The 26087-nt window shown below is 39.5% G+C and overlaps 1 protein-coding gene across 1 annotated transcript in view; it reads right to left on the reverse strand.

Annotated features, from left to right (window-relative positions):
• DCDC1 (doublecortin domain containing 1) overlaps positions 1 to 26087 on the reverse strand; it is a 1658417-nt gene that overhangs the window by 130657 nt on the left and 1501673 nt on the right. The window contains exons 27-28 of the mRNA XM_078683738.1: positions 24368 to 24538; positions 11784 to 11969 (exon numbers count right to left, since the gene is read on the reverse strand). Coding sequence (XP_078539864.1) covers positions 11784 to 11969; positions 24368 to 24538 — 357 coding nt within the window. The remainder of the gene's footprint in view (positions 1 to 11783; positions 11970 to 24367; positions 24539 to 26087) is intronic.

Genomic DNA, 26087 nt, shown 5'->3' on the forward strand with positions numbered 1-26087 from the left:
CTTTGGAGTTGGAATAGTAATTTGTACTCTTACGCTATCCAACACTTTCCCTAATGTTGCACCCTCTGGAGTTTGAATAGTATTTTTTACCCTTAAGCTATCCAATATTATTTATATTTATTTATGTCTTTAATATGTTACATAATGTTGTATTTAATAAATTTTTAAAATATTGAAAGTATATTTAATTGTTTTTATTTTAATAAATATAATTATTTATTATTATTTATGTTATAATTTTATGAGTGTTGATGTATTTGTAATTTATAGTATTTGTTAATATTTTTTAATTAATTTAAAAATATATATATTATTATTAATTAAGTATATATTAAATATTGTATGTTTAAATGTAATTAAATGTTTAATAATAAATATGTATTATTTAATCATTTTAAACATTATAACATATTTTTAAATAAGTTTAAATTATATATAAGTATTATTAACTTAATTTAAATTTTTGTAATTTACAAAAAAAACGATATTTTTAATTACGATATTTTTAACATCGATATTTTATTTTCGATATTTTTGTACTTACCATGTTGTAGATAGGGTGTCGATATACTTGCCTTCGATATTCCAACGTCGATATTTTGTCTGTCGATATTCTGACCCTCGATATTCTGTCATAGATTCGAGTTTGCCAGTTAAACTTCCAACGTGTAAAATAGATTCTGTTTTCTTATAGCTCTCTGATAAGATTACATGCTAACCTTCTCTACAAAAAAGGCTTACAAAAATACAGTTTACAAGATATGATCACAATTTCAGAATTACAATACCCAGGAAGTGATTGAACATGGGGAGGTGATTAATTATATAGCCCCTTCTTAATTAGATGATTCTCAAAAACATTGTCAAAGGAATAATATGAAGAACGTCATCATGTGATATTTTTTATGGCTAAAGTATATTTAGGATGATTCTGTAGCGTAGGCATTGCCAAAATGCAGGAAGAGAGCGGCAGAGCAACGGCTGCAATTTATAGCTTACAAACAATATATTTCTGAATACTTTTGATTTTATGTGTACTACAGTAACTTGCATAGTGTATCAGATGCTTTACACGAGACTAAACTGCTTCTGAGTTTTTCAATTAAGCAAGAGTTTGAAACAGTTCTGTCGTGGTAATTTTTTAGACAGAAGTTTCTCGAAATAGTCAGTTAGAATGATGAACTAGCTTGAAAACCCTAGGTAAAAGCCAGAAAATTTTCAGTTTGACATTAGAATCATAGATAAAACTCCAGATTTTCTCTAAAGGAATTTTCTGGAGCCAGGCTTATGCCCGTTAGGCATGGGAGACCGGCATGACTCCCGGGTAGCGGGGCGGCCGCAGGGGGAGCGAGAGTGGTAACGCAATGGAAAACAAAAACAATTTACACACTTACCTTGGTGTCTCAGGTCCTTGCTCCTGTTCTCCTCGTGGGACAAGAAGCCAGGCTCCCTTGACCAATTACAACGCTGCATTGTAGCATTGTGATTGGTAATTACCCAGGCTCCCCTGACCAATGTCAATGCTGCTATGCAATGTTGTAATTGGTTTTGAGCATCCTGGTTCGACGCTTAGCCAGGGAATGGGGGGCCTGTGCTTGTTCTCCACGCAGGATGTAATGCAGCCTGCATGGAAAATGGGAAAAGTGTGCATGACAGTCACTGCGCACTTAGGAGTGGGCAAACCATTCCTCTCCTGCCTTGCTCCGTGAGCAGAGCAGCCCTGCCCACCAAACGGCCCTCCCACAAATGAAGGAAACAAAAAATGATCATAACTAAAAGTTATTATAATTTTATATTTCCTTTCTTTGACACTGCTCAAAGCAGTGGGTCAACTCTCCTCCGCAATAGCGGAGGAGCCGCCACTGCGGTTATGTTAAACCATTTATTTATACGTTTTCAGAGATTAATATTTCAAAGGCATCCAAATCCAAATTTAAAAGCCATCTCAGTTTTGATTATGTATAGATTGCAGGGTTCTCACTTTGACCCCAAGATCATTGATTCAATACCAGATGGGTCACATTAAATTATGTCATTTGTAGGGTGCTAACATGAGCTCTAATTCATTGCATGTAAACTTGCTGCAAAATTATTGAAACAAGAAGACAACACGAACAACCTGGATAAAAGTGGCTGTTCGCAGTAAATGTGTTTTTGTGCTATATGTTAGCAAGAGGACGCATTTCGTGCTAAAATGTAGCTCCAAATGACATGAGTGATTATGCTAAATGTCGTGTAATTTTCCCAAACTTACATGTAATTACACAAAATCAATTTATGAACGTTTTGCACACCCATAAATTGAGCACCCTCAAGATATTTACAACACACATCTGTAGTTTGCACCTTTGATGCAATGAACCATGCTCCTCTTGGCAAAGTCGTATTTTCCACTGCCTACACTCCTAGAAACAGGGACATGTCAGGGGCTTTCAGTGGCAATCGGGAACCCTCTTGCAGGAGCTCAGTAAGACATATTCTTGATTTCACTACAATGTATAGCTAGGCCTGGTTACATTTTAAAAGCAATTCAAAACATGGTGTGATGTTCCGAAAGGTATGCTCAAAGAAGATAATTTTAACCCTGCTGAATTTCAGAGGTTCAAAGAGCATCTTTTATAGGATGCAATGACCCTCCCCAACCAAGGTGGGCTTGCTTCATTATCAGATCATGCTCCATTGTGGGTGGGGAGTGCAATACCCAACGGGCACAGTAAGGGGCTCTCTTTGGAGATCTGTTTTGATGAAAGAACCCCAAAGATTTTGATACACCTGAATCCTTTTGTGTATTTTTATTTTATTTTTAGATGTGGCACTTTTTAAAAATATGTGAATATAGAATTCCCTGTGGTCAAGGTATACAATTGTAATTTCAATGTTTTATTTTTGTTTCTACTACTCAGCACCTAGCTAATAGGGCACGCACTCATAACTTTACCCTGTGGAACATCACAACATTTCTTGAATTAGTGTTAATTTAGAAGGAAGTGTGACAGACCACTACTAATCCTCTCTCCCTCTATACATAGATACCTTTTAATACCAATGGTGAAATTGTGGCCTACAAAGAGCATATTTAGATATATTGCATTTAGCAAGATTTGTGGAAAGTGGCTTTGGTTTAAAAAGTCTTAGATAGTGCATCAGAGGTGAAATTATAGTATTTTATTTGGAGGGTTAGATCAAGTTGCAAAAACAGCAAAACATTCCTTTTATGTATTGATGCATTTCCAACAATTAACAAAATAGTTAACGGCACTCAATAACACTAAATCAATGGCATCCATGTTTAGAGATGAGCAGTGCTAGAGAAAGGATTTTGGTTGCATGTTTCTGTCTCCTACCCTTTGGATGGCTCATACATGCAAGGCTATGTTTTACGCTATCCTAGTGAAGGTGATGCTCACCAAGATTGGAGATTTTCCATGGCTGGTGAGCATCTCACTGCCTTAAGAGCAATCACCGTTGTGGAAGTTCTTCTGATGCAGATAGGTTTGGGCGCAGTGTTGTTACTTAAAAATAAAAACAAATGGTCCTGGTGCTCTGGGGGTCTTTTGTATTGTTTTTATCCAGGAACAGAAAAAATGCATGCCAGAAATACTGTTCTATGTATGGTCTATGGCCTGCTGTTGTTGAGCCACGAGCCACCAGTCAAAGGTTTTCAACAGTGGAGCCAACTGGAGTCTGGTGCTTTGCCCACCTATAAATGCAGCGGGCAAGGAGTTGGAAGTGTAGGAGCTCTGCCAATCGGCCTGAGGTTCTTCCTCGGCTCACTCTAAATGAGGCCCTTGTTGCGCCTAAGGCCAGTTTGGTGTCCTCTTCCTGGCTAACTACCATTACCTTAATATCATTGGCTAGGACAAAAGAAAACTCTCAGAAACATTCAATCTGTTTTTTTGGTGAAGCAAGATGACACCAGAGTAAGACGCGGAACGGGTCGCTCCTGCCCGGTAAGGGCAAGAAAAAGAATCCTCTGTCCGGCAATGATAACCGGACCTTACCTGTTCTCGTGGATCGGGAATCACGCACCAAGAGCTGTTCCTCGATCAAAGCAGGGATTAAGGACGCCGGCTGATTACTCTGTCTATGTTGAGTGCCCCCAGGCCCTACTTGCATGGCTCCATGACCCCCTGCAACAGTGTTGCAGGGGAGGTGGCTGAAAATTCAAAACAGGCAGGATGCTGGACCGAGGAGTGAATAAAACTGGCCCGAATGCTGGATCTTCAGGAGGGATTTCTTCCTTCTCCCTCCTCCCAGGATATAGGTAAAGGTGTGAGTGAGGTGGAACAAAATCAAGTGGGGGCTGTGGACAAAGGATGGGTGTAAGGCTGTTGGGACTGAGAGTGGCAAACCTGGCCAATCCCTGATTTCTACTCTGTTTTCGGTCAGCAGCAAGACAGCAACAGCGGATCCCAAGATGAGTAAGGGGCAAGGGGGTTCCATAACCAGTGAACAGATCACAGAAAAAGTGGGGGGGAAGTGGACACCCCCCCGGGAGAATCATTGGATTTAGAGAGTCTGGATCGTCCTAGTCCTATGCAAATTCAAGCTGCTGATGGCTTTAAAATTAACCCTATTAATGGCATTGAGGATTTTACAGAGACAGCTGTGGCGTAATCGCCGATAGAGATGTCTCCAACAAAGCATTTGACAATGAAGATCAGGATTAAGGTGATCGCAGACAGAAGCAAGTACCCAGAGGGTGTAAAGACGTGTGATGCCTGATCCAAACTACAGCTACAGGTCAGGAAAGGGCCTTTAACGACAAAGCTGTAGGACTTTTTCGGGAGAAAACTCAAGAGCGGGGGAAGGTGGTAAATAAGTTATCACCAGGTTCAGCTAAGTCTCCTGATGCCGCAGATACATTTTTTTCATTAACAGACGAGTCAGATCTGTCGGATATTGGAGAATCGTCATCATCTCTAACTGATGAACTAGCCTCAGATTTATCTTCTAGTGAAGTTCCAGAAGAATCTACCTTAGCAACTCAGCATAAACGGTTTGAGAGAAGATTTCGGGGAAAGAAAAAGAAGGAACAGAGAGGGCGAGCAAGTGGAGACACATTTAAGGGAAGTAGTGAGGATGGACCCTCGGGCAATCTTCTCTGGGATTTTTCTGTGTCGCAGCTGGAGCTCTCCATGGGGGAGCTTGAAAGAACTGCCAAAGAAAGCACAATGGGAACTTCAGACACGCAACCGCAAACAACCAGGTTTGAGGGATCTCTTGCAACACTTCTGTAAACCATATGGCAAGTCCAAGATGAAACCAGAAGCTCAAGTCATCGAGCGAGGCTTGCTACTAAGAAGCTGCATGGGACTGTGAAGAAAATTAATAAAACCTGCTCTGACATTGCTGGTAGACTGACCATGGTAGAGGAGCGCACCGTACATTTAGAGTCCCATGTCAAGACATTAAAAGTACCGGAAGCTTCCTAGGCTGCAACGATGGTTGACGTTTTATGGAAATTGAAAGAATATGAGAACCGGCAGAGACGTAACAATCTGAGAGACCTAGGGATATCTGAGGGAGTGGAGGGTTCTGATATACATGCTTATATTATCTCCCTTTTCAAAGCGCCTTCTCGGAGTAGACTAATTGGGATTGGAATACAGAGATCCAACATGCCCACAGGTTCCCCTTAATGATGAAAATGTCTCAACACAGCGATGCCGAAAGACCTAGGGTAATCCTGGTGTATTTTGGGAACTTTCTGTTGCGGCACACAATTTATGACCAAGCCCGTCCTAACTCTAGGAAGATCTTCAGGGATGTATTGTTCTTTGTAAGAGCTGACTTCGCCCATGCCACAGTAGAGTGACGATGGCGGATGAGACAATTGGTTAACCCTTTCCAGCAACGTGGAGTGGAAGACTTTTTTGCTAAACCCTGCTCGTCTAAAAGTGACTTATAAAGGACAAACACAAAGTTTTACTTCTGAAATTAGTGCCCAGGAGTATCTGAAAGAAATAGGGGGAGGAAGCATTGATAAAATATAGCTCAATAAAAGCAGCTTGGGTTTCCTCCAGAGACGGATGATATAAATTGGGAGGGGGCTCTTCTAGGGATAATGTAGTGTAGTGGGGCTGAGCCTTGCAGTTCTACAGTGTTAAGTTAGCATGAGCTTATTAGAAGTTTAAATGCCATTTTACCTTTTGCATTCGCTTGCACATGGCATACACGTTAGTTATTGTTTCACGTTAGGCTGCGAGTTTTGCTTCACATGAGAATAACTTGTTTTTCCACATTGCTGGACTTGCTTTGTAAGCATAGTCTGAACAGTGAGTGACGAGGCCATCAAGGATATATCAACACGGTTGCTTTTGTTCGAACTGATCAGCGCACGTTCTAGACATAACATATATGCAGCTGTGGACAGCTCATATACTGACACCTTTAATAATACACTGTCTAGGCATGATTGAACACACTTGGAGAACTTTCGTATGCTGAGAGCTTGTGCAGAACTTGATGTGATTCACTCGTGCTAAACTCTGAGGTATGGGGTCGCCTATGCAAGCCTAAGAGACCTTCTTTAGTTATAAAATAACCTACTAGCAAGGGAGGGTGAAATTTAGGTATATATTTAACCTGTTTCCATTTAGCATTATAACATGCTTTCTCCCTTTGTATTTTATGGAATAGTAACTATGCTGACAATCTTATTTCTTATCATATGTCTGCTTGTATTAGCTAAGATGCTGCACTTGAGATCACAGCGTTAAAATAAACATTTTAAACTTGCTCGGGTCTCCCTTTACTCCCTGTTCTGGACTGGTATGAGAGTATAACGTGAGAGTGTTCATGTTTCCCACCTTACCTGAGGTATCCTAAGTCGCATGTTCTGGGTTGTCTAATCATTGGTGACTTTGCTATAGGACGAAGAGCTAATGAGACACGGAGGCTAGTCTGGTAGGGGATTTTGGGTACTAAGGTGAGTTTTGGTACACCCTAATTCACTGAGGTCCTGGATCTCTGTGCACAGTTCTGTGACTGAGCAGAATCCCTGCAACAGTAGTTGGATAAGTTAATTTAAATCCTTTTTCCTAATTTTTCTGATTATCTTTAGTTTTTTGTTCACATAAGGGGGGCACCTGTCAGGGGCAACCGGAGATGTATTTTTGCATAGGCGCCATCCTTCAGGTTCTTGGCCTGATTGCTTTAGTGGTGGGGTCTGTGGAAGGGGGGGTTGGATTGAGGAAGGGAGGGGTTCTATACTGGTGGACACTTGGGCATAAAAGAAACAAGAAGAAAAGCACAGAAAGAGATAAAATTGTTTAGGATAGGAAGAATACTATTTTTTTGCAGGCCAGGGGCAAACTGCATAATATGAGATATGCAATAAAGGCCTTAGGAAACTGGATTAATGAATAAGCTAAGAATTGCTACAGTGAACAACTGCCGTCTTAATGATAAAAAAGAAAAGAGCCAGGGTAACCTTGGAATTGCAAGCTTTAGAGGCAGATATAATTTGTCTCCAAGAGTTCCACATTGAGGGAGCACAGCTATCTTTATTAGATATGCTAAGTTTTAAACTAATTGTGGGCACACGGCAAAGGACACAAACATGTGGGGGTGGCAGTTCTTGCCAAAAGAGAGTTAGTCCAGTTTTCCTCACACAATAGTACGGATAGTCGGGGGAGATGGGTGATCTTGGAATATCAGTCTAATAAGTGTGCATTTACACTGTGTTTCTTACACGGAACTATCCTTGATGATGCTGGACTTTATGACTGGTTAAAACATAAACTGGTGTCTTGGCCGGCTCCTATTATTTTATGCGGAGATCTCAACATCAATCTGGCCAACAACTGGTTGTGAGGAATACCATAAATATTATGGTAGGAAAGCTAGGGTATTTCAGGTGCTTAAAAATATGTGTAAAGACTATACCCTGATGGATGTTTGGCAGTGTAGGAAGCCTACTGAACATGGTTTTACAGTTTTCTCTTCACTCCATCAATCACATGAATGTCTTAATTTTGTTTTTGTGTTGCATGCCATAATCCAAGATTGTGATATAGAACTTTTCCCCCGGGTCATGTCTGATCACAACCCGTTAGTTTTGTCAGTTAAAGAGGGGGTGTCCCGCAAAAGTAGTAGTAAATTGAGTTTTGAACATGCTCTACTGGGAGATGATGAATATGTGACTCTTATTAAATATTCCTTAGTGAAAATCTGGGTAGCACGTCCCTGGATATAGTATGGGATACATTAAATTTGGCTAACTAGGGTAAGGAAGGAGAAATAAAATCTGCAATAATTATATGCCCTATTAGCCTTGGAAGAAAGAACATCAATAATGGCTACACTACAGGGGGGATTGTCAGGAAGCACAGATTGGAGTCACGATGGCTAAAGCAGCCATGAATGATATTGCAATGAATAAAACAGCAGCACAATATTTAGTTTACAGTGAGCAAGCATATGAATATGGCGAACAAATGGTACGTACGCTAGCTTCTAGTTTGTCCCCTGTGATTAGCAAAGTAGTGAGTGGACGTCAGCATGGGTTCATACCCATCAAAAGTACCACAGATCACATCAGACAGGTAATAATGTTATTTGATACGACCCAGATAGCAGGAGACCTTATGGCCTTAATTTAATTAGACACTGAGAAGGCTTTTGATAGGGTCTCCTGAAGCTATTTATGGGAAATGCTTGAGCGAGTCAACGCAGAGCCGGAAATTAGGCAGGCACTTAAGGCGCTTTATTACAAACCTGCGGCCAGGATCTGTGTAGCTGGGGATCTCTCAGAGTCATTCTTAATTTTGAGAGGGACGAGGCAAGGCTGCCCCTGTTTCCCATTTCTATTTTCCCTATATATCGATCCATTCATTCGCAGACTAGAAGTTAACAGGAGGATTGTCCCGATGAAATATAATGGATAGGACACTAAAACACTTGTGGACGTGGATGATATCGCGGTAGTTACACCTGAGCCCGAGACTGCAAATCGAGAAAGAAGCGGGGGAATTTGGACATATTTCTTGTTATTTGTTAAATAGGGACAAAAATGTAATCCTGGTTATTAGTATACTGGCTTGGCAAGACCCACAAGTGGCCATAAAGGTGATGCATCTGGGAGTCACTATCACCCCTAACATGGATTCTATCATCGGGGATAACTTTGAGCCTTCAATTGTAAAATTTAAGAAAGATCTGCAGAGTCTTAATAACCTACACCTATCCCTGGCAGGATGATGCAATGTTATTAAAATTATTTAATTTCCGAAGATTCTTTATTTTTTCAGAGCGATCCCGTTAGGAATAAGTAATTTATGGTTTAAGAAGCTAAATGATATCATTTTGCGATTTGTATGGGCTTATTCTAAACCCCGGTGCGCTTTGAAATTCTTGACTCTCCCTAAGGGTCAAGGAGGGTGGGGACTCCCTAATTTAAAACTGTATTATTGGGCCACAGTGCTACAAAATCTTGGCCCTTTATTACTATAGAAAAGTCCATCACATGCAGGTATTGTTTATTTCCCTTCCTCATTTGAGCTATTGATTAGTGAAGGGGCATGGGGGAATTGATGGGGAATTTATGGAGGCAAATCGATATAAACTATTTCAAATGCGTTCGCTAGAAGACCTTGCAGAATGCTTTGAGTTCTGGTCTACAGCGCACAAACTGCTGGGTTTATGTCGACTTAACTTTTATACCTCCCTAATCTAAATCTTCCAGGAATTTCTTTAGCTACATATACAATAAGGTGGGTTAAAACTGGTTTGAACAAGTTGGGTCTATTTTTTTCCAATAGTGGAATAAAATATTTTCAAGCAATCAGAGAAGGATATGGGCTTACACATAAGGATTTTTTTAAATTTTGACAAGGGATTTTCTCTTCCGTAAAACTTGTACGGCTATAGGGTTTCAACAGTGTAAATTGGTTTATGCTTTGGTAGCTAACCATAAGCCATCAATAGGATTTATATACTTATTCTACATTATTCTTAATAACTACATGAGGTATGATTTAGATAAGCACGCGCAGGGATGGCAAGAACTACTGAACCTCCCAGACGCTTCTTTTTGGGAATCCTTGGCTCTTGCGCAGTCATCATCCATATCTGCTAAACTACAGGTTCAATATTACAAAACGTATTTTAATCTATATTATACTCCGAGTAAGATTATTAAATGGGGCAATGGCAAAGGCACTCGCTGACCTAGATGTTGTGCATATTTTTGCCCCCTGTCCCCCTTTATCGTATTCTCAGATTACTGATTTCCTGTCAAACAAACTAAACATTCAGGTCAATTTATCCCCTGCTGTGATCCTCTTAGGAGTGTCTGAAATTGTGAGAACAACAAGAAGTAGAGAGCTGAGTTTTATTATTATGACTGTTTTTCGTTTATGTATTGCTTCTGCCTGGCTAGATAGCAACCCACCTTTGTTTCAAAAGGGTGCTAGTTGTTTGTAATTTAAGAAAAGGCAATTTTCCTAAGGAAAGGGATCCATAATAAAAGAAAGGGATTGAGGAGGTGGGGTCCATTATTAGAATGGGTCGATCTCAGGAGCTGCTGATGGTAGTCATGATGTACTTTAAGACGTGAGCACTTTGGCACTTTATTGGCAGATGGCAGCTGGCAGCGTATAGCGTTGGGTATACTTGTTTTGCTTTTTCCTCTTTCTATTCTCTTGCGGGTCTCCTAGCATTGTTATGGCAGCTGTAATCAAATTTTGCAGGTATCTCATTGTGTAGCGGGGGTGGGTGGGTGTTTGTTTTACTGGGGGTACAAATGGTGGTTTTATTCTGCTTGCTTTTTTCTTTGTACTATGCATTCACTGTTGGTAAATGATAATAAAAATAATAAAATTTATAAAAAAGAAACCGTCACTCTGACTCACCTTATGAACCAATAGGAACCATAGCCCTTGATTGTATTGTATTGTAATTGCATTTATATAGTGCATACTACCCCTGATGAGGCGTTGAAGCGCTTTTTTGGTGAGTAGCATGCTACTCTGAAACCGACAAAAAGAATTAGCATTGAATTAGTATGGTGAAATATGAAAGTAATTTGAGTGGTGGATAGGTTAGTCAGTAATTCGGATTCAGAAGGATAGCAGAGGGATAGAAGATGGAAAATGTTTACATTTATATAGTGCTTGTTACCCCTGATGGGGAGTTGAAGCGCTTTTTTGGCGAGTAGCACGGTACTCCGGAACCCATAAAGGATTAGTGTTAAATTAGTATAGTGAAATATGAAAGTAATTTGAGTGGTGGATATGTTATTCATTTATTTGGATTGAGAAGGGTAGTGGAGGGATAGACGAGGGAAAATGTTTTGCATATATATAGTGCTTGTTACCCTTTATGGGCTGTTGAAGCGCTTTTTGGCGAGTAGCACGCTATTCTTAAACCCATAACGGATTAGTGTTGAATTTGTATAGTGAAATATGAACGTACTTTGAGTGGTGGATGTGTTATTCATTTATTTAGATAGAGAAGGGTAGCGGAGGGATAGAAGAGGGAAAAAAGGTTTGCATTTATATAGTGCTTGCTACGCCTGATGAGGTGTTGAAGTTCTTTTTTCGGCGAGTAGCACGCTACTCTGGAACCCATAAAGGATTATATATGAAGATGTAAACTTCTACCTATATGAGCCAAAATCTAAAGATACAGTTGTTGCTGTACATTGCACAAACATATTTTAACAAAGGCTGCTTTACCTTGTGAGCAATGATAACGTCACAAAAATCTTTCGAAAATCAAAAGCCATCAGCTACAGCCAAAACTTGAGTTACAGAGAATACGGGTTGTCCACTACTTACCTTGATCACATTCAGGTACTTAAAAGGTCCGCACGTGCTAAGTCCTGATTCCTTGGAGACAGAAGCACAGAAGAAAACAGCATCTGATGGTAACTTTTCCATTGTTATTGTGCCCCTCATGGACCGAGCACAAGACAGGCAAGCCTTTATTTTCTGTTTGGTAGTGGCAGATTGGAAATAATAGCCCTAGAAAAATAGAAATATTTTTTTTTTACTTTCTTGAAAATACCTACATGGGTATCAATACTATTGTTTTAGGTATGATCTATCTTTATAAAAAAATAACAGGAACTAATCAGCAGGTAGAACCACAACTTGTTAAGGTGACACCAGTTCGACTTGGAAAAGGGAAGAAGTGCGCCTTCAGAGTAACACTGAGTTACCACAATCCAACATAGTCTGACAGGTGCTAAAAGAGGAAACCAACATAAGGAGCCGAGTAAAAAATACAAATAGTTAAGAAAAGGAGAATGGCAATGAAAGACATGCATTTTAAATACTAGAATATTATTATTTACTATAGACTTCACAACGTTAAGCATTGTGAGGGCAAAATGTCTCGTTTTATGCCAATCTCCGCATTTGTTAGGAACATAAACGTTTACAACATCTCTCAGTGCTGAAATGACAAGAGTCACCAACAACTCCAGTGATCACATTGCATAAGCAATGTATTGACAATCACCCCTTTCATATTTACCTGCCATTCTCACTCCTCTTTAAATTGTTAGGCCTTGAACTGAATAATTACATAGTTGTGCATTCAGACTATTCTCTAGCTTTGAATTTGTCTGGCATGACCAATGCTCTAACTAGATATATATGAAGCATAGACATAAACTACAATATCCCTCCTATACTAACTTTAGAACCATTTATATGTCTGTACTACTATTCTCTGAGTTATCTCGACAAAGACATTCAAGCAGAAGTATGCCTGCTCTCAGTTCATTCACAGAGAGTTCGTGCACTCGACTGAATAAACTGTTTTAAATAAAATCTATAGCTTGTTCCTGGTCAATCTATGGTCAAGCTACGTTCTTCTAGAGCAAAGCCATCAGATGTATTTTTCCCTAATGCCCTGTTTGTCCCTCTTCCAAAATGGAGGCCGTCTTTCCACCCTTAATTACACAAATCCTGGGAACATTGTCCTTTGGCGTTATCCAGCTCAATCGCAATGCATACAACCGACAACAGCCTCATTTCCCCTGAAACACCATTGTCAGGTACATATGAATTGAACCCACTCAAAAGAGTGAAAGCAAAGGTATTATACCATGTGCACGATGTTGTCTATAGACAAAGTAAAAAAAAAGAGAGAAGACCCCACAAGTTCCAGGGAACAGGGTACTAAAGACAATGAAAAGTCAAAGGGCTATCCCTGGAAGAGTTAGCCGAAAGGATTGCTATCTCATTCACTCAAAGTCTATTCTAGTTACTATTCAAATCACTGGTCACAAACTAATTCATAACGTTCACAGTCTTTTTATTAAGAAACATATTGGTTAAAATGTTAGTGAAGAGTCAATTGGATTCTACTGAAAACATAAAAACATCTCCTATTGTACAACAGATTAAAAAAGAAACTAAAACATTTTAGCATTTATACAACATGTAAAAAAAAGAAGAAAATACAATTTCTAGATTATCTACATAATCCTACCACCAATCACAAAAAAATGTTTTGAAGAAAACAATAAGAGAAAACCCCTAAAATGAAGCACCTCTTGTTGCTACAGATTATCAGATTCAACAGCCTTTACATAAATTCATTAGGATTTCCAGTATTACAATATGCAGAATATCAGGAATTTCCTAGGCTTGAATTCTATTTAGAAAGAGCGTCGACGCGTTTCGGTGTATCGGCCCATGGATATGGTCACACCTTCATCAGGACAAATCCAATACATTTGGGGTCACCTGATGCATTTAGCAAGTCTCCTTTCTGGGTATTAGAGAAACATCAATCAGTATATTGTCACTTTTCTAGATATATATAACCTTCTTACTATGTTATCTTAAAAACTATAGACTGATTAATAGCTCTTTATTAAAACACATGAGTATCCAGATCTGTCTTTCACTGACACAATTGCCCTACATCAATCAGTATATTGGCACTTTTGTAGGTCTACATCATCTTCTTTTAGAATCTATATACTGGTTAACAGCTCCTTATTTAGAACATATGAGTATCCGAGTATGTCTTTCTCTGACAAAAGATTTGTATTCATATTTCTTTCCCTTATCTAGACTCTACCCTTCTTAGTGGGTTCTATGTTACAAAGTCCAAATATGATTGCTGATCCCTCCATTATGATATAGTGAGTGACCAGTTCTACTATAACAGTCGTATAATTCATTTAGGTATACTGACCTTTCATACAGGGTTTTGACTTTCCCGTATTTAATTTTGGACAATTTCAATATATGACCAAACACCGGACTTGATCAGCTAGATACTTGCTCTGTTGGATCTAGTGACAAAATATGGAAATGTATAAAGAACTATAAAATTTCGGTCCCCTATTGCCTAATTTCTATGTAGATATGTATCTCTTATACGGATTTTACATTACCGTTGTTTCTGGGCGTTATTTTCTTAATATATGTTCATCCTTTGTTTTGTTAATTAAAAGCCGATTGTAGAGCTTCTAGGTTGTGTCTTAACTCTATCACTTCGATGGAATCCCTGATGAGAAGTAATATGGGTGAAAATGTTAACTTGTTATTCTTTAGTTCCTTCCTATACCAACCCTAGACGTATCTTCCATTCTATACATACCTCCTGTTAGATAGGGTATTCCCTTCCCCGTGGCTGTCCTCCCTTGAGTTAACCCCTGCTCGTCTCTTGATAACGATTAGTGGGCACTCGAATGGGTCTGTGGGGAAAAACGAATCACATTGTTTTACCATTTCCAGGGAGTCGGTTTATCCTCCTATTTGAACCATCTTATTTTTCTCATCGGTAGTCTAGTCTTCTATCGATTCCTATTGCAGGTATATTAGTTCAAGAAAAAGTTTTTTTACACCCCAGAACATACGACTAAATTAAGGGAATATTAAGACCCATACTAAATATATAACATGCAGAATATCTATGAAAGTAATCAAGGCAGGTGAGTTTATTATGGAGACCTAATGTTATATCTCCAAGTCGAATATACAATAACCCTCTTCAAAAATGGCTGCCGGATTTGCGAGTGATCACTATTGTCTCCGCGCATGCGCGGGAAACAAATACGTGTTAAGGGGTAACGCCACGAAATATGATTTAGTGGAGTGGCGAGTTACATTAATAAGTGCTGGTGACACAAATAAATGGCTGTTAGGTGAATGGGCATCCCAATATAAATATCTCACGCTTTACTACCAAACGTAACGACGGCTTAACTGTAAAAAAGCATCCCTTACAAATGGCAGAGATGTGGATGGGAGAATGTTCTGTCTTCCACGCATGCGCAACGAGCGCTAGAAAAAATGGTATCCCAGCTGTAATATATTAAGTGCAGGGGGAGTGTATATATAAGAAAGCGGGTGACAACCTTACTAGAAGAAGAAAATATGAGGACGAACGCACCCATGGAAGTAGGAGCATTACGACTAAAGAGGTAAGCAGGAGGGAATAATCGGACCCGCTAAGCCTTGGGTAAACGAATACCGAACATAAGGGGACCAGTGGAATAGCACGACACTAGACTAGTTTCCTGAGTAAGTGAAATTTAATGTTCGGATTGTGAGGGCCAAATGATGGGGACCTAACTCGATATTATTGGGTCTATTAGAAGAGGTACCTGTGAGTGTGGGGCATAATATTCAACACCTCAGTAATCGGGTTGCAACAGAAACGAAATGAGGGTAATCAAAGAAGAGGAAAACATAATAATGTAAATTTCAAAAGGCTAGCGTAAAGGTAAATAAAACCGACCCTGAAGTTATTAACAACTAGGGAAGGAGTAAAGGGAAGATAGGCTAGTATTTGGTAAAACCAAAGAAAACAATGATGTGGCCGTAAACTGGCCAGATATAAAAAAACTTTTTCTTGAACTAATATACCTGCAATAGGAATCGATAGAAGACTAGACTACCGATGAGAAAAATAAGATGGTTCAAATAGGAGGATAAACCGACTCCCTGGAAATGGTAAAACAATGTGATTCGTTTTTCCCCACAGACCCATTCGAGTGCCCACTAATTGTTATCAAGAGGCGAGCAGGGGTTAACTCATGGGAGGACAGCCACGGGGAAGGGAATACCCTATCTATCAGGAGGTATGTATAGAATGGAAGGTACGTCTAGGGTTGGTATAGGAAGGAACTAAAGAATAACAAGTTAAAATTTTCACCCATATTACTTCTCATCAGGGATTCCATCGAAGTGATAGAGTGAAGATACAACCTAGAAGCTCTACAATCGGCTTTAAATTAACAAAACAAAGGATGAACATATATTAAGAAAATAACGCCCAGAAACAAAGGTAATGTAAAATCCGTATAAGAGATACATATCTACATAGAAATTAGGCAATAGGGGACCGAAATGTTATAGTTCTTTATACATTTCCATGTTTTGTCACTAGATCCAACAGGGCAAGTATCTAGCTGATCAAGTCCGGTGTTTGGTCATATATTGAAATTGTCCAAAATTAAATACGGGAAAGTCAAAACCCTACATGAAAGGTCAGTATACCTAAATGAATTATATGACTGTTATAGTAGAACTGGTCACTCACTATATCATAATGGAGGGATCAGCAATCATATTTGGACTTTGTAACATAGAACCCACTAAGAAGGGTAGAGTCTAGATAAGGGAAAGAAATATGAATACAAAACTTTTGTCAGAGAAAGACATTCTCGGATACTCATATGTTCTAAATAAGGAGCTGTTAACCAGTGTATAGATTCTAAAAGAGGATGATGTAGACCTACAAAAGTGACAATATACTGATTGATGTAGGGCAATTGTGTCAGTGAAAGACAGATCTGGATACTCATGTGTTTTAATAAAGAGCTATTAATCAGTCTATAGTTTTTAAGATAACATAGTAAGAAGGTTATATATATCTAGAAAAGTGACAATATACTGATTGATGTTTCTCTAATACACAGAAAGGAGACTTGTTAAATGCATCAGATGACCCCAAATGAATTGGATTTGTCCTGATGAAGGTGTGAGCATATGCACGGGCCGATACACCGAAACGCGTCGACGCTCTTTCTAAATAGAACTCAAGCCTAGGAAATTCCTGATATTTTGCATATTGTAATACTGGAAATCCTAATGAATTTATGTAAAGGCTGTTGAATCTGATAATCTGTAGCAACAAGAGGTGCTTCATTTTAGGGGTTTTCTCTTATTGTTTACTTCAAAACATTTTTTGTGATTGGTGGTAGGATTATGTAGATAATCTAGAAATTGTATTTTCTTCTTTTTTGTGACATGTTGTATAAATGCTAAAATGTTTTAGTTTCTTTTTTAACCTGTTGTACAATAGGAGATGTTTTTATGTTTTCAGTAGAATCCAATTGACTCTTCACTAAAATTTTAACCAATATGTTTCTTAATAAAAAGACTGTGAACGTTATGAATTAGTTTGTGACCAGTAATTTGAATAGTAACTAGAATAGACTTTGAGTGAATGAGATAGCAATCCTTTTGGCTAACTCTTCCAGGGATAGCCCTTTGACTTTTCATTGTCTATAGACAAAGACCACAATTTCCAATTGAAAAGCTGTTATAATAAAAGCGAACAAAATCTCTAAGATCATCAAATGAAATCTCTGAGGTTTCGGATAGCTGTTGTGCTCAAGCAGGCGGCTACTTCATCAGAGCTTTAGTGTGTTGGGTATAGTACTTCAGTTCTCAAAATTAACTACAGTGTTTGCTCTTTCGGCCATTTGCAACCTTTCCTGGTCAGCGGATGCTGTGGTCTCTGCTACCAAGGTAAATAACTCCCCATCACAGCTAAGGCTCCACTCACAGAATCCCAATGGCTCTCCCACATCTGAATGTGGAGGGCTGACTATAACGTTGGAAAATTTGGCATCTGACATTATTGGCAGATGCCCTCCATCAGACAACCTCAAAGACCCTCTTCCTCTGTTTGGATAAAAAGCCTTTCATAGATCTCCTATTTCTTTTTTACCCCTCCTCATTTACTAGTTAATGATTTGTCTCTCAACCTTCATTGTGAGTTTCATCAACGAGCAGTATATAGGCCGTCTTGAGAATTTTGAATACATGAGGATTCATTGGATTTTCCTGTACAATTTGATGAGAGGTTTCTTTTGTTGTTATGATTAAAGTAGTTTTCTCTTTGGGGTCAACTTATTAAGAAGGATATGCTGATTATCCTGCCATTTGCTGGGATGAGCCTGTCTCACTCATTGCATCCTTCAACAGCTAACGCTGATGTTCTTTATTAATGATTTGTTTCTAGATACCATAGTAAAGTTGTGCTGATAATCCATTTCTAGAGCAGGTTCTTTCGTCAAAGTTTTTGCCTTCTGTAACCTCCCTGATATTGAGGCACGATCAACAGGTCTTTGTCAACAATTATGCTGACATGTTGGTATGTTGGTTCTCCAAAGGGTCATTGTATCAGAGTCTGGGGACAAATACGTAGAAGGGGTTCATTTGTTTGTGACCACAGGAAGCTTATAGTATTTTTGCCTGTTAAGGTAAAACCTTTCTCTTCATGCAGGACTTGATGGGAAGTTAGACAGGGAAATGATAATGTTGACATTGTCAGCTTGCAGAGAATGTGCAACCTTGCAGAAGTGAAAAAAGCAGGATAACTAGGTCCGTGTTAAACACCTCTTTATTTTGTAGTGTTTGCAGGTGACATTGGCTATGCATCCTGAGTTATCCTGAAGGGTTTGTTCACAAAAGCAGTCTTAAATATTGCTATTCTTTGATTCCTATCACAGGCCATCTGCTATTCCTTACTTCCTAAATCAATCTTTCTAAATGTTTCATTTTTTCATCAAGAGGGTCCTTCCATGAAGGGTAGATATGCTTCACAATGGGAATGGAAAGCACAACATAAATACACATGACATAGCATAATATATAAGGATCCTAGTTGTTCCCTCAATCAAAATTGCCCTTTCTGATAGTCCTTTTGGATGTCTGGAAGGCTGCTCTCCTTTATTGCATTCTTGTACATATGTGTGACCAGCAAAATCACACGTTTAGTCTTTGGACTGGTTGAAGATTCATTCATTGTACGAGTTTCAACTATTCTAAAATCAAATTTGATCTGAAAGCACACAGACCAACATCTATAACTACCCCAGAGGATCTCTAAGAAGGAAACACAGGTTACCCTCTTAAATGAAATGCCCAAACACACAGGGTAGAAACATATGTAAGAAATAAGACACATGTTCCCAGTGGTAAATAAGTTACTCTTCTGCTAAATGTTTGCATTCTTTTATTGTAGAATTACAAAAGTGATTAAGGCAATGAACTGTTAGAAACAGAGGTTTCTGGAAGGCAGAGTATGCACCATGTCCAAGCAGGAGCCACAATTCTAGTCAGGGTAAGTCATATACACAACCTAAATTAACTGTGTTCACCCTCTGGTAGCTTGGCACAGACCACTCAGGCTTAAGTTATGAGGCAATGTGTAAAGTATTTGTGCAACACTTAAATTACAGTAACACAGCCAAAAAACGCACAAAAGGACTCCACACGAGTTCAGAAAAATAGAGAAAAATTATCTAAGTAAAACAAGAGCAAAACGACAAAAATCCAATCCGTAGAAGTCAAGATATGAATTTTTAAAGATCAAGCCTAAAAACAGTGCTTAGTTAGAAGTCAATAGCGCTAAACGATTACATGAGGTCACGCTAGACCAGGGATAAATCCAAAGTTCAGGTGGACCATGATTGAGGACAGGCAGGCTATGGGACTAAGACATGTCCTGGTGAAGAAATACTTTGGATGGAGCGAGTGTCAAGGTTGAGAGCCTAATACGTCCTGCATCATCGTCGAGATCCGTTGAACTGAAGGCGCTATTTCATCGTCGTTGAAATGTTTTGGCAGTAGGATCACTGTCGTCGTCGAGCCATGCTAACGCTGGAAATGCTGTCATCGCGCAGCCACTCTGTCAGCATCAAAGCGCGATGCATCAGTGTTGATCGGTGCAAAGTAGCAGATGCATTGACATCGATGTAGAAAAAGCTGCAATAACCCTATTCTGAGGCCCAGGACTGGGAGGGGCACCTCAAGCAATGGTCGGATTCACAGATGGCAGAGTCCAGCAGCACCTGCAGAGTTGCAAGAAGTATTTTGTGACCCTGATACTTCAAAGAACAGGAGGCAAGCCAACAAACCCTTGGAAAAACCTGGGGTAAAGGAGGTAGAGAACAGTTCCAGTCCTTATCACTCCCAGGAAAGAAGCAGCAGGCCAACACAGCAGAGTAAGTAGCAAAGTGGCAGTCCCACCTACAGCACAGCAATTAGCAGGCAGCAATCCAACACTGCAATGCAGGTGTCAAAGTGACAGTACCTTATACAGCACAGCTGCTCTTCTTCCGGGCAGAATGTCCTCGGTTCCAGCAAAGTTCAGATTTGTTGGTGTTGGGATCCAGTCCTTATGCCTTAATGTGCCTTTGAAGTGGGTAGACATCGAAGAGGCCTTTGAAGATCACCAGGTTCCTGCTTTTCGTGCCATGGCTTTAGCCTCACTACAGGGTGGTATGCAGCACTTTGTGTGGGGACAGGCACAGGCCTATTCACGTTCAAGACTCAGCTCCTCCCTCTCAACATACTTCAGGAAGGCTCATCAGCTTGTTAATGGGCCTTCAGGATGCATATGTCACACTCTGGCTCCCTTTATGTGAGGGGATGCACACAGTCCAGCTGTCATCTAACCCAGATATGTATTCAGAGACAGGCAAAGGCACAGAATGGTGAAAGTAAGGGAAAGGCCGACTTTCTAAAAGTGGCAATTTAAGACTAACAATTTAAAATCCAATTTCACTATAACTTGTGATTTTAAATTGTGAGTACAGAGACACTAAACTCCAAATCACCCTCTTTCCCTAATTGTAAATTACACTGAACTTATGTTTTAAGGCAATCCCAATGTTAACCTAAAGGAGAGATAGACCAAGCAGTAGTGAAAAACGAAATTAGCAGTTTTTCACTACCAGGACATGTAAAACTCAAAAGTACACTCCTATCTCTTAAACACACTGCACCCTGCCTATAGGGATGCCTGGGGCCTACCTTGGAGTGACATATATGTAATAAAAGGAAAGGCATGGGTCTGGCAAGTAGGTTAACTTGCAAGGCCTCATTGGCAGTTTAAAACCGCACATGCAGGTTCTGCAGTGACAGGCCTGATCCATGTTTATAGGGCTACTGGACTTGGTGGCACAATCAGTGCTGCAGGTCCACTAGTAGCATTTAATTCTTTACAAGCCCTGGGCACATGTAGTGCACATTACTTGGGATTTATAAGTAAATTAAATAAGCTAATTTTAGATAAGCCAATCTTAACACATTTTAGGGAGAGAGCACATGCACTTAATCACTGGTTAGCAGTGGTAAAATGTCCAGACTCCTAAAGCCAAAAAAGATTAAATCAGCAAAAAGAAGAGGAGGAAGAGAAAATGTTTGGGGTGACCCTGCAGAAAGGGCAAGGTCCAACATTAACCAACAGTGTGGGTGGCACTGCTGAAACAGGATGTATTACTGATCTTTATTCTTCTAGTACCCCAAGAGCCCTAGCTCACACCAAGGAAGAATGCCTGTACTCAACACTATCTGTTATATTCTACTCTCACCAGTGAAGACCTAGTATCAACAAGTACTGCTTGAACCTTTTAAGCATTGCTTTTGTTACAAGGATGAGTTAAAAGCATTTAGGGCTAGATGTAGGTAATTCTATTTTACCGACTCATAAATACCGAATTTTACCGATTCGGTATTTATGAATCGGTAAAATAGAAGGAGGGAGATGTAGGTAAATTCTTTATTTGAATTACCGATTCTGTAAAAATCGGTATTTACCGAATCGGTAAATACCGATTCGGTATTGCCCATTGATTCCTATGGGCCTTGAAGCCCATAGGAATCAATGGGCAATACCGAATCGGTATTTACCGATTCGGTAAATACCGAACCCTGCAAGGGTGCAGGGGGTGTCACTTTGACACCCTCTAGCACCCCGAATACAGGCACGTGTAACATGTGGCACACATACATGCCCTGGATTCGGTATTTTACCACACAATAGGATTGTGTGGTAAAATACCTACTCTTAAGGGCCTGTGGCACTCTCAGGAGTGTCACCTACATTTGGATTTACCGAATCGGTAAAAATACCGATTCGGTATTTTACAGAATCAGTAAATTTACCGATTCTGTAAATTTACCGATTCTGTAAAATAATGGCCCCTACATCTGAAAACCCAAATACCGGTCGGTAACGGCCGAATTCGTCTGTTACCGACCGGTATTTGGGCTCCTACATCTGGCCCTTAATGAATGACGAAATGCGAGCAGAACCCACTTTAATCTGCTTTGGGCTTTGCAAAATTCCCATATACGCTTTACAAATGAACCAGAGAAACAGGTAGATTTGGGGCATTTTTTGTGATTCCTGCTATTTATATGGTTCTTCCTCGTGTAATATGGTCTAAGGAGAACCACTTGAAGATCATGAGCTGCCTGTGGGCCGGTCTGTTTGTGGTTCTTCGCGCGATTACCAGCCACCTTCACCTTGCTTTTCAGACAGGCAGGTGGAATTGTAGATAAACTTTCACAAATTCATACTGTGATCAGTTTCCTATTTCAGCAGAATGTAAAAGTTATTGCTGCCAGGCATTTTCTGTTTTCCTTGGAACTGGATGTCACGTTTACACACTTTGGAAGCAACTGTACTCCATTTACTCTTCACATCACTATTACATTATTTAAAAGCACAACATGGAGAACTTGCGGAAAATGTCTTTTACATGTTAAGCCCTGAAGAAGTCCCAGGTGGAATGATACACGTCAGCTGTAAATTGCATGCTGTGTTTTTAAGAACACCAATTGAATAAAGAATAAAGACATTTTTTCAAAGAAAGAACGACTCATACAGTGGTCTATTTGGGAGAAACCATTTCGCTTTCCTTTGTTATGGATTATGGACTATAATATCCATTGTTTATAAACTTACTTATGTAGTTGAGCGCAGAACCACATTTGCTTGATTTTGTCTTAGGGATCTTCTTACTCATTTTTGGAGACGTAGGAGGGTCACATCTTTGCTTCATTGAACCACGCTTGATGCTTTTCCTATTGCCATTATACAATATGGACGAGTGCAGGAATTGGGTGTCTTGACCCTTCTTTGTGCTTTTATTTTCTGTACTGTACAGCTAATAACTACTTTAAAAAGGTCACCTACTTATACATGAAGCCTCTTTACAAAAGTCCTGAGGTTGTAAGAATGTGATGTGGCAATCTTAAAGCTTGTGTTCACCAGAGAATGATTGCCATTTTCCAGACCTTTAACAAAAGCCAAATCTTTTTGTCTTTACTCTCGAAAAAGTCACCAGAAGGTTGTCAAACAAAGCCACAATTAAAAAGTGAGGAGGCTAACATGATGGGCTGCTTAAGCAACAGCTTCTAGACATACATTGGGCTGCCCTGCATGATGGACCTGGACGATAACAGAAAAAAACACCATGTCAAAACCATGTGTACAGTTTATTCGGAAACGCATTTAATCACGAACAGAAAACCAAAGAGAGTACTGAGAGAAAGCTTGCATCACACTGACAATACCCTGAATTAAAAGCGAGAATAACAAATCCTTAAAAGCATTCACTTTCAGAGAACATGTAGAGAACATTGATATCTTTGTAGGTTTGAAGTCAGGAAGTAAATGAACAGTTAATTTCCCTAATCTGTTCAAATATGCAGGTTAATGTTAAAATGCCAGTAAACAGTGGTCCATAATTGGCATTGCAACTGCATATTTAATAATTGTGTGGCGGCAAATAAGTGACAGTGGCATGATCATTCTAGTGATGGGCAGAAAATATATATCTTGATGCTCAGATGGCAAAAACAGCATGTCGGCCATTGGCAAAAATATCGATTAGCCATAATAGCTAATGTGTGATAAAGGAATATTACTTCATTAACCTATCAGCTCCTGATGATGAAAACTCGTATAAAAGCCAATAGGAGAGAATTATGCTCTGGCCATAACAAGATGAGATAAACTGCACACATGCATCAGAATTTTCCTTTAAATTAAATGCTTTTCATGTATAGAACTATCTAGACCTATGTTTAACAGTTCTCAGGAAACTGCTAATACATCCATCATAGGAGCAACAGCTGCGAAGAGATATAACAGAGAAAAAGGCACGTAGAAAGATAAAAACAACTATGAAAGGCGAGACAAAGAGATACATGGTCAAGTGTAAAGTAAATTGAAACTGAGTATTCAAAACAGATTGAATTTATGTGTATCCTTAGTTGCTAAGAACCAGTGTTTGTCATGGCGGTACTTGCGTTTTGCATTTTTTCAAGTGAATTTAATAAAATAGTATGTAATTACCAATACTTACTTGTTGGTTAATCTCCTCGGTTCCTTTAACTGAGGCAGTGCAAATGGCTGCCTGATTTGCTGCTGTGATTTCCCAGTCCAGGATTGTGCTATAGAATGCGCCCATTGCTTTGATTTTTTCCACATAATCCCACTTCTGATTGGCATGGCCATTGAGGCAGTCTTTGAATTTCTGAAATAGCATACAGAAACAATAATATTTCCTTCCTACCATGCTGAATCGTCTCAAGAAATAAAGTACAGTCGTGTTTGTACAATCAAATATAACAATTCACAAACATTCAAATATTGGATTTCTGGTGGTCAAAAGGCACGTTTTCTACTGAGAGCCTGGCACGAAATTGAAAAACATCGAACTGGAGGCATACTTGGCGATGAGGCAAACACAAAATACCGGAGCTGGCCCGTGAAACATTTTTGTTGTGCACTGGACGTAGGAAATCAAAAGCCTTGAAAAACGTATGACTCTCAAGTGCGGCATTCCCCTTGAGCATCTCGCAGCAACAACGTGAAGCAGCCTATTCAAATCCGGGAAACCATAAGTAAGCAATTCTCCAAAAAGTGTGAAAATATATTTTAGAAGGCAATGGGAGGTCATTGGACTTTAAAGGACACGAGTAGGAAACAAGTCTAGACACTTTCAATGTTGGAGCTGCGGACATGTGAGAGTCACGTGTAACATAGAACTTGAGGTAGTGGCACACTCTTTGCACTCTAATTTTCCTTGGTCCATGGCTGAGTTGTTCATCCAGTTCACATTTTTTCTTTGCATTCTGGGACTTGTAGTCCTGATTTTATAAAGAGATCAAAGGGGCTACAAAGTAAAGAGCACTGTCCAGGGAACTCTCCCGGGACCGACCAAGAAAGTTAATAATCCTGGGGTTATTGTGGATAACAGACTCACTCTCGGGGACCAGATAAGTGGGGTTGTCTCTGCAAGTTTCTTTCTCCTCAGAATTCTGAGGAAAATAAAGTGCCTTCTTCCGGAAGACAGCCTTAGGACAGGGGTTACAGTGCTCATTTTGTCTTGATTGCACTACTATATTATTCTCTACCTGAGCATCCAAAAGAAACATATGAACAGACTCCAAACCGTGCAAAATGCAGCAGCCAGGTTATTGATTGGTACACCCAGGTTTGTTACGGTTAAGAAGGACCTTAAACATCTTCACTGGCTCCCAGTAAAACAACGGGCCCAATTTAAAGTTTTTTGTACGGGCTTTAAGGCCCTAAAGGGTGCAGGCCCTGACTACTTGAAACAACGGTTTCAATGGTACGTTCCTAGATTAACCCTGCGGTCTACGACAGCTAAACAAGTGATTGTTCCCCCAGTCAAAAAAGCTAGCTGGGGCAGTGAGAGCTTCATCACATGTGCTGCAAAAGCATGGAACAATTTACCTTTCCACCTTAGAAATGCTACGGAAATCCTTTATTTTAGGAAAGGGCTGAAAACCTGGCTTTTTACAGAATCATTTTCACACTACAGTAACCAATTAGGCAGTGCCCAGCGCCAGGACACCCTAAGGTAACAGTTGCACTTTAGAAATTATATTAACATAAATAACAAAGAATTAACTTGATGAGCTACTCACGCATGCTTCTGGGAAAACATGAGGGCTATGTAGTCTTGGACTACAGAAATTAAGAAAGCATCGCCCAGACTGAAAGCTCAGGAAAGGAGAGTCTCACTAATTTACTAACTTATTATTATTATTATTAAT

This window comes from Lissotriton helveticus, chromosome 3_1, assembly GCF_964261635.1.
Source record: "Lissotriton helveticus chromosome 3_1, aLisHel1.1, whole genome shotgun sequence".
Lineage (NCBI taxonomy): Eukaryota > Metazoa > Chordata > Amphibia > Caudata > Salamandridae > Lissotriton > Lissotriton helveticus.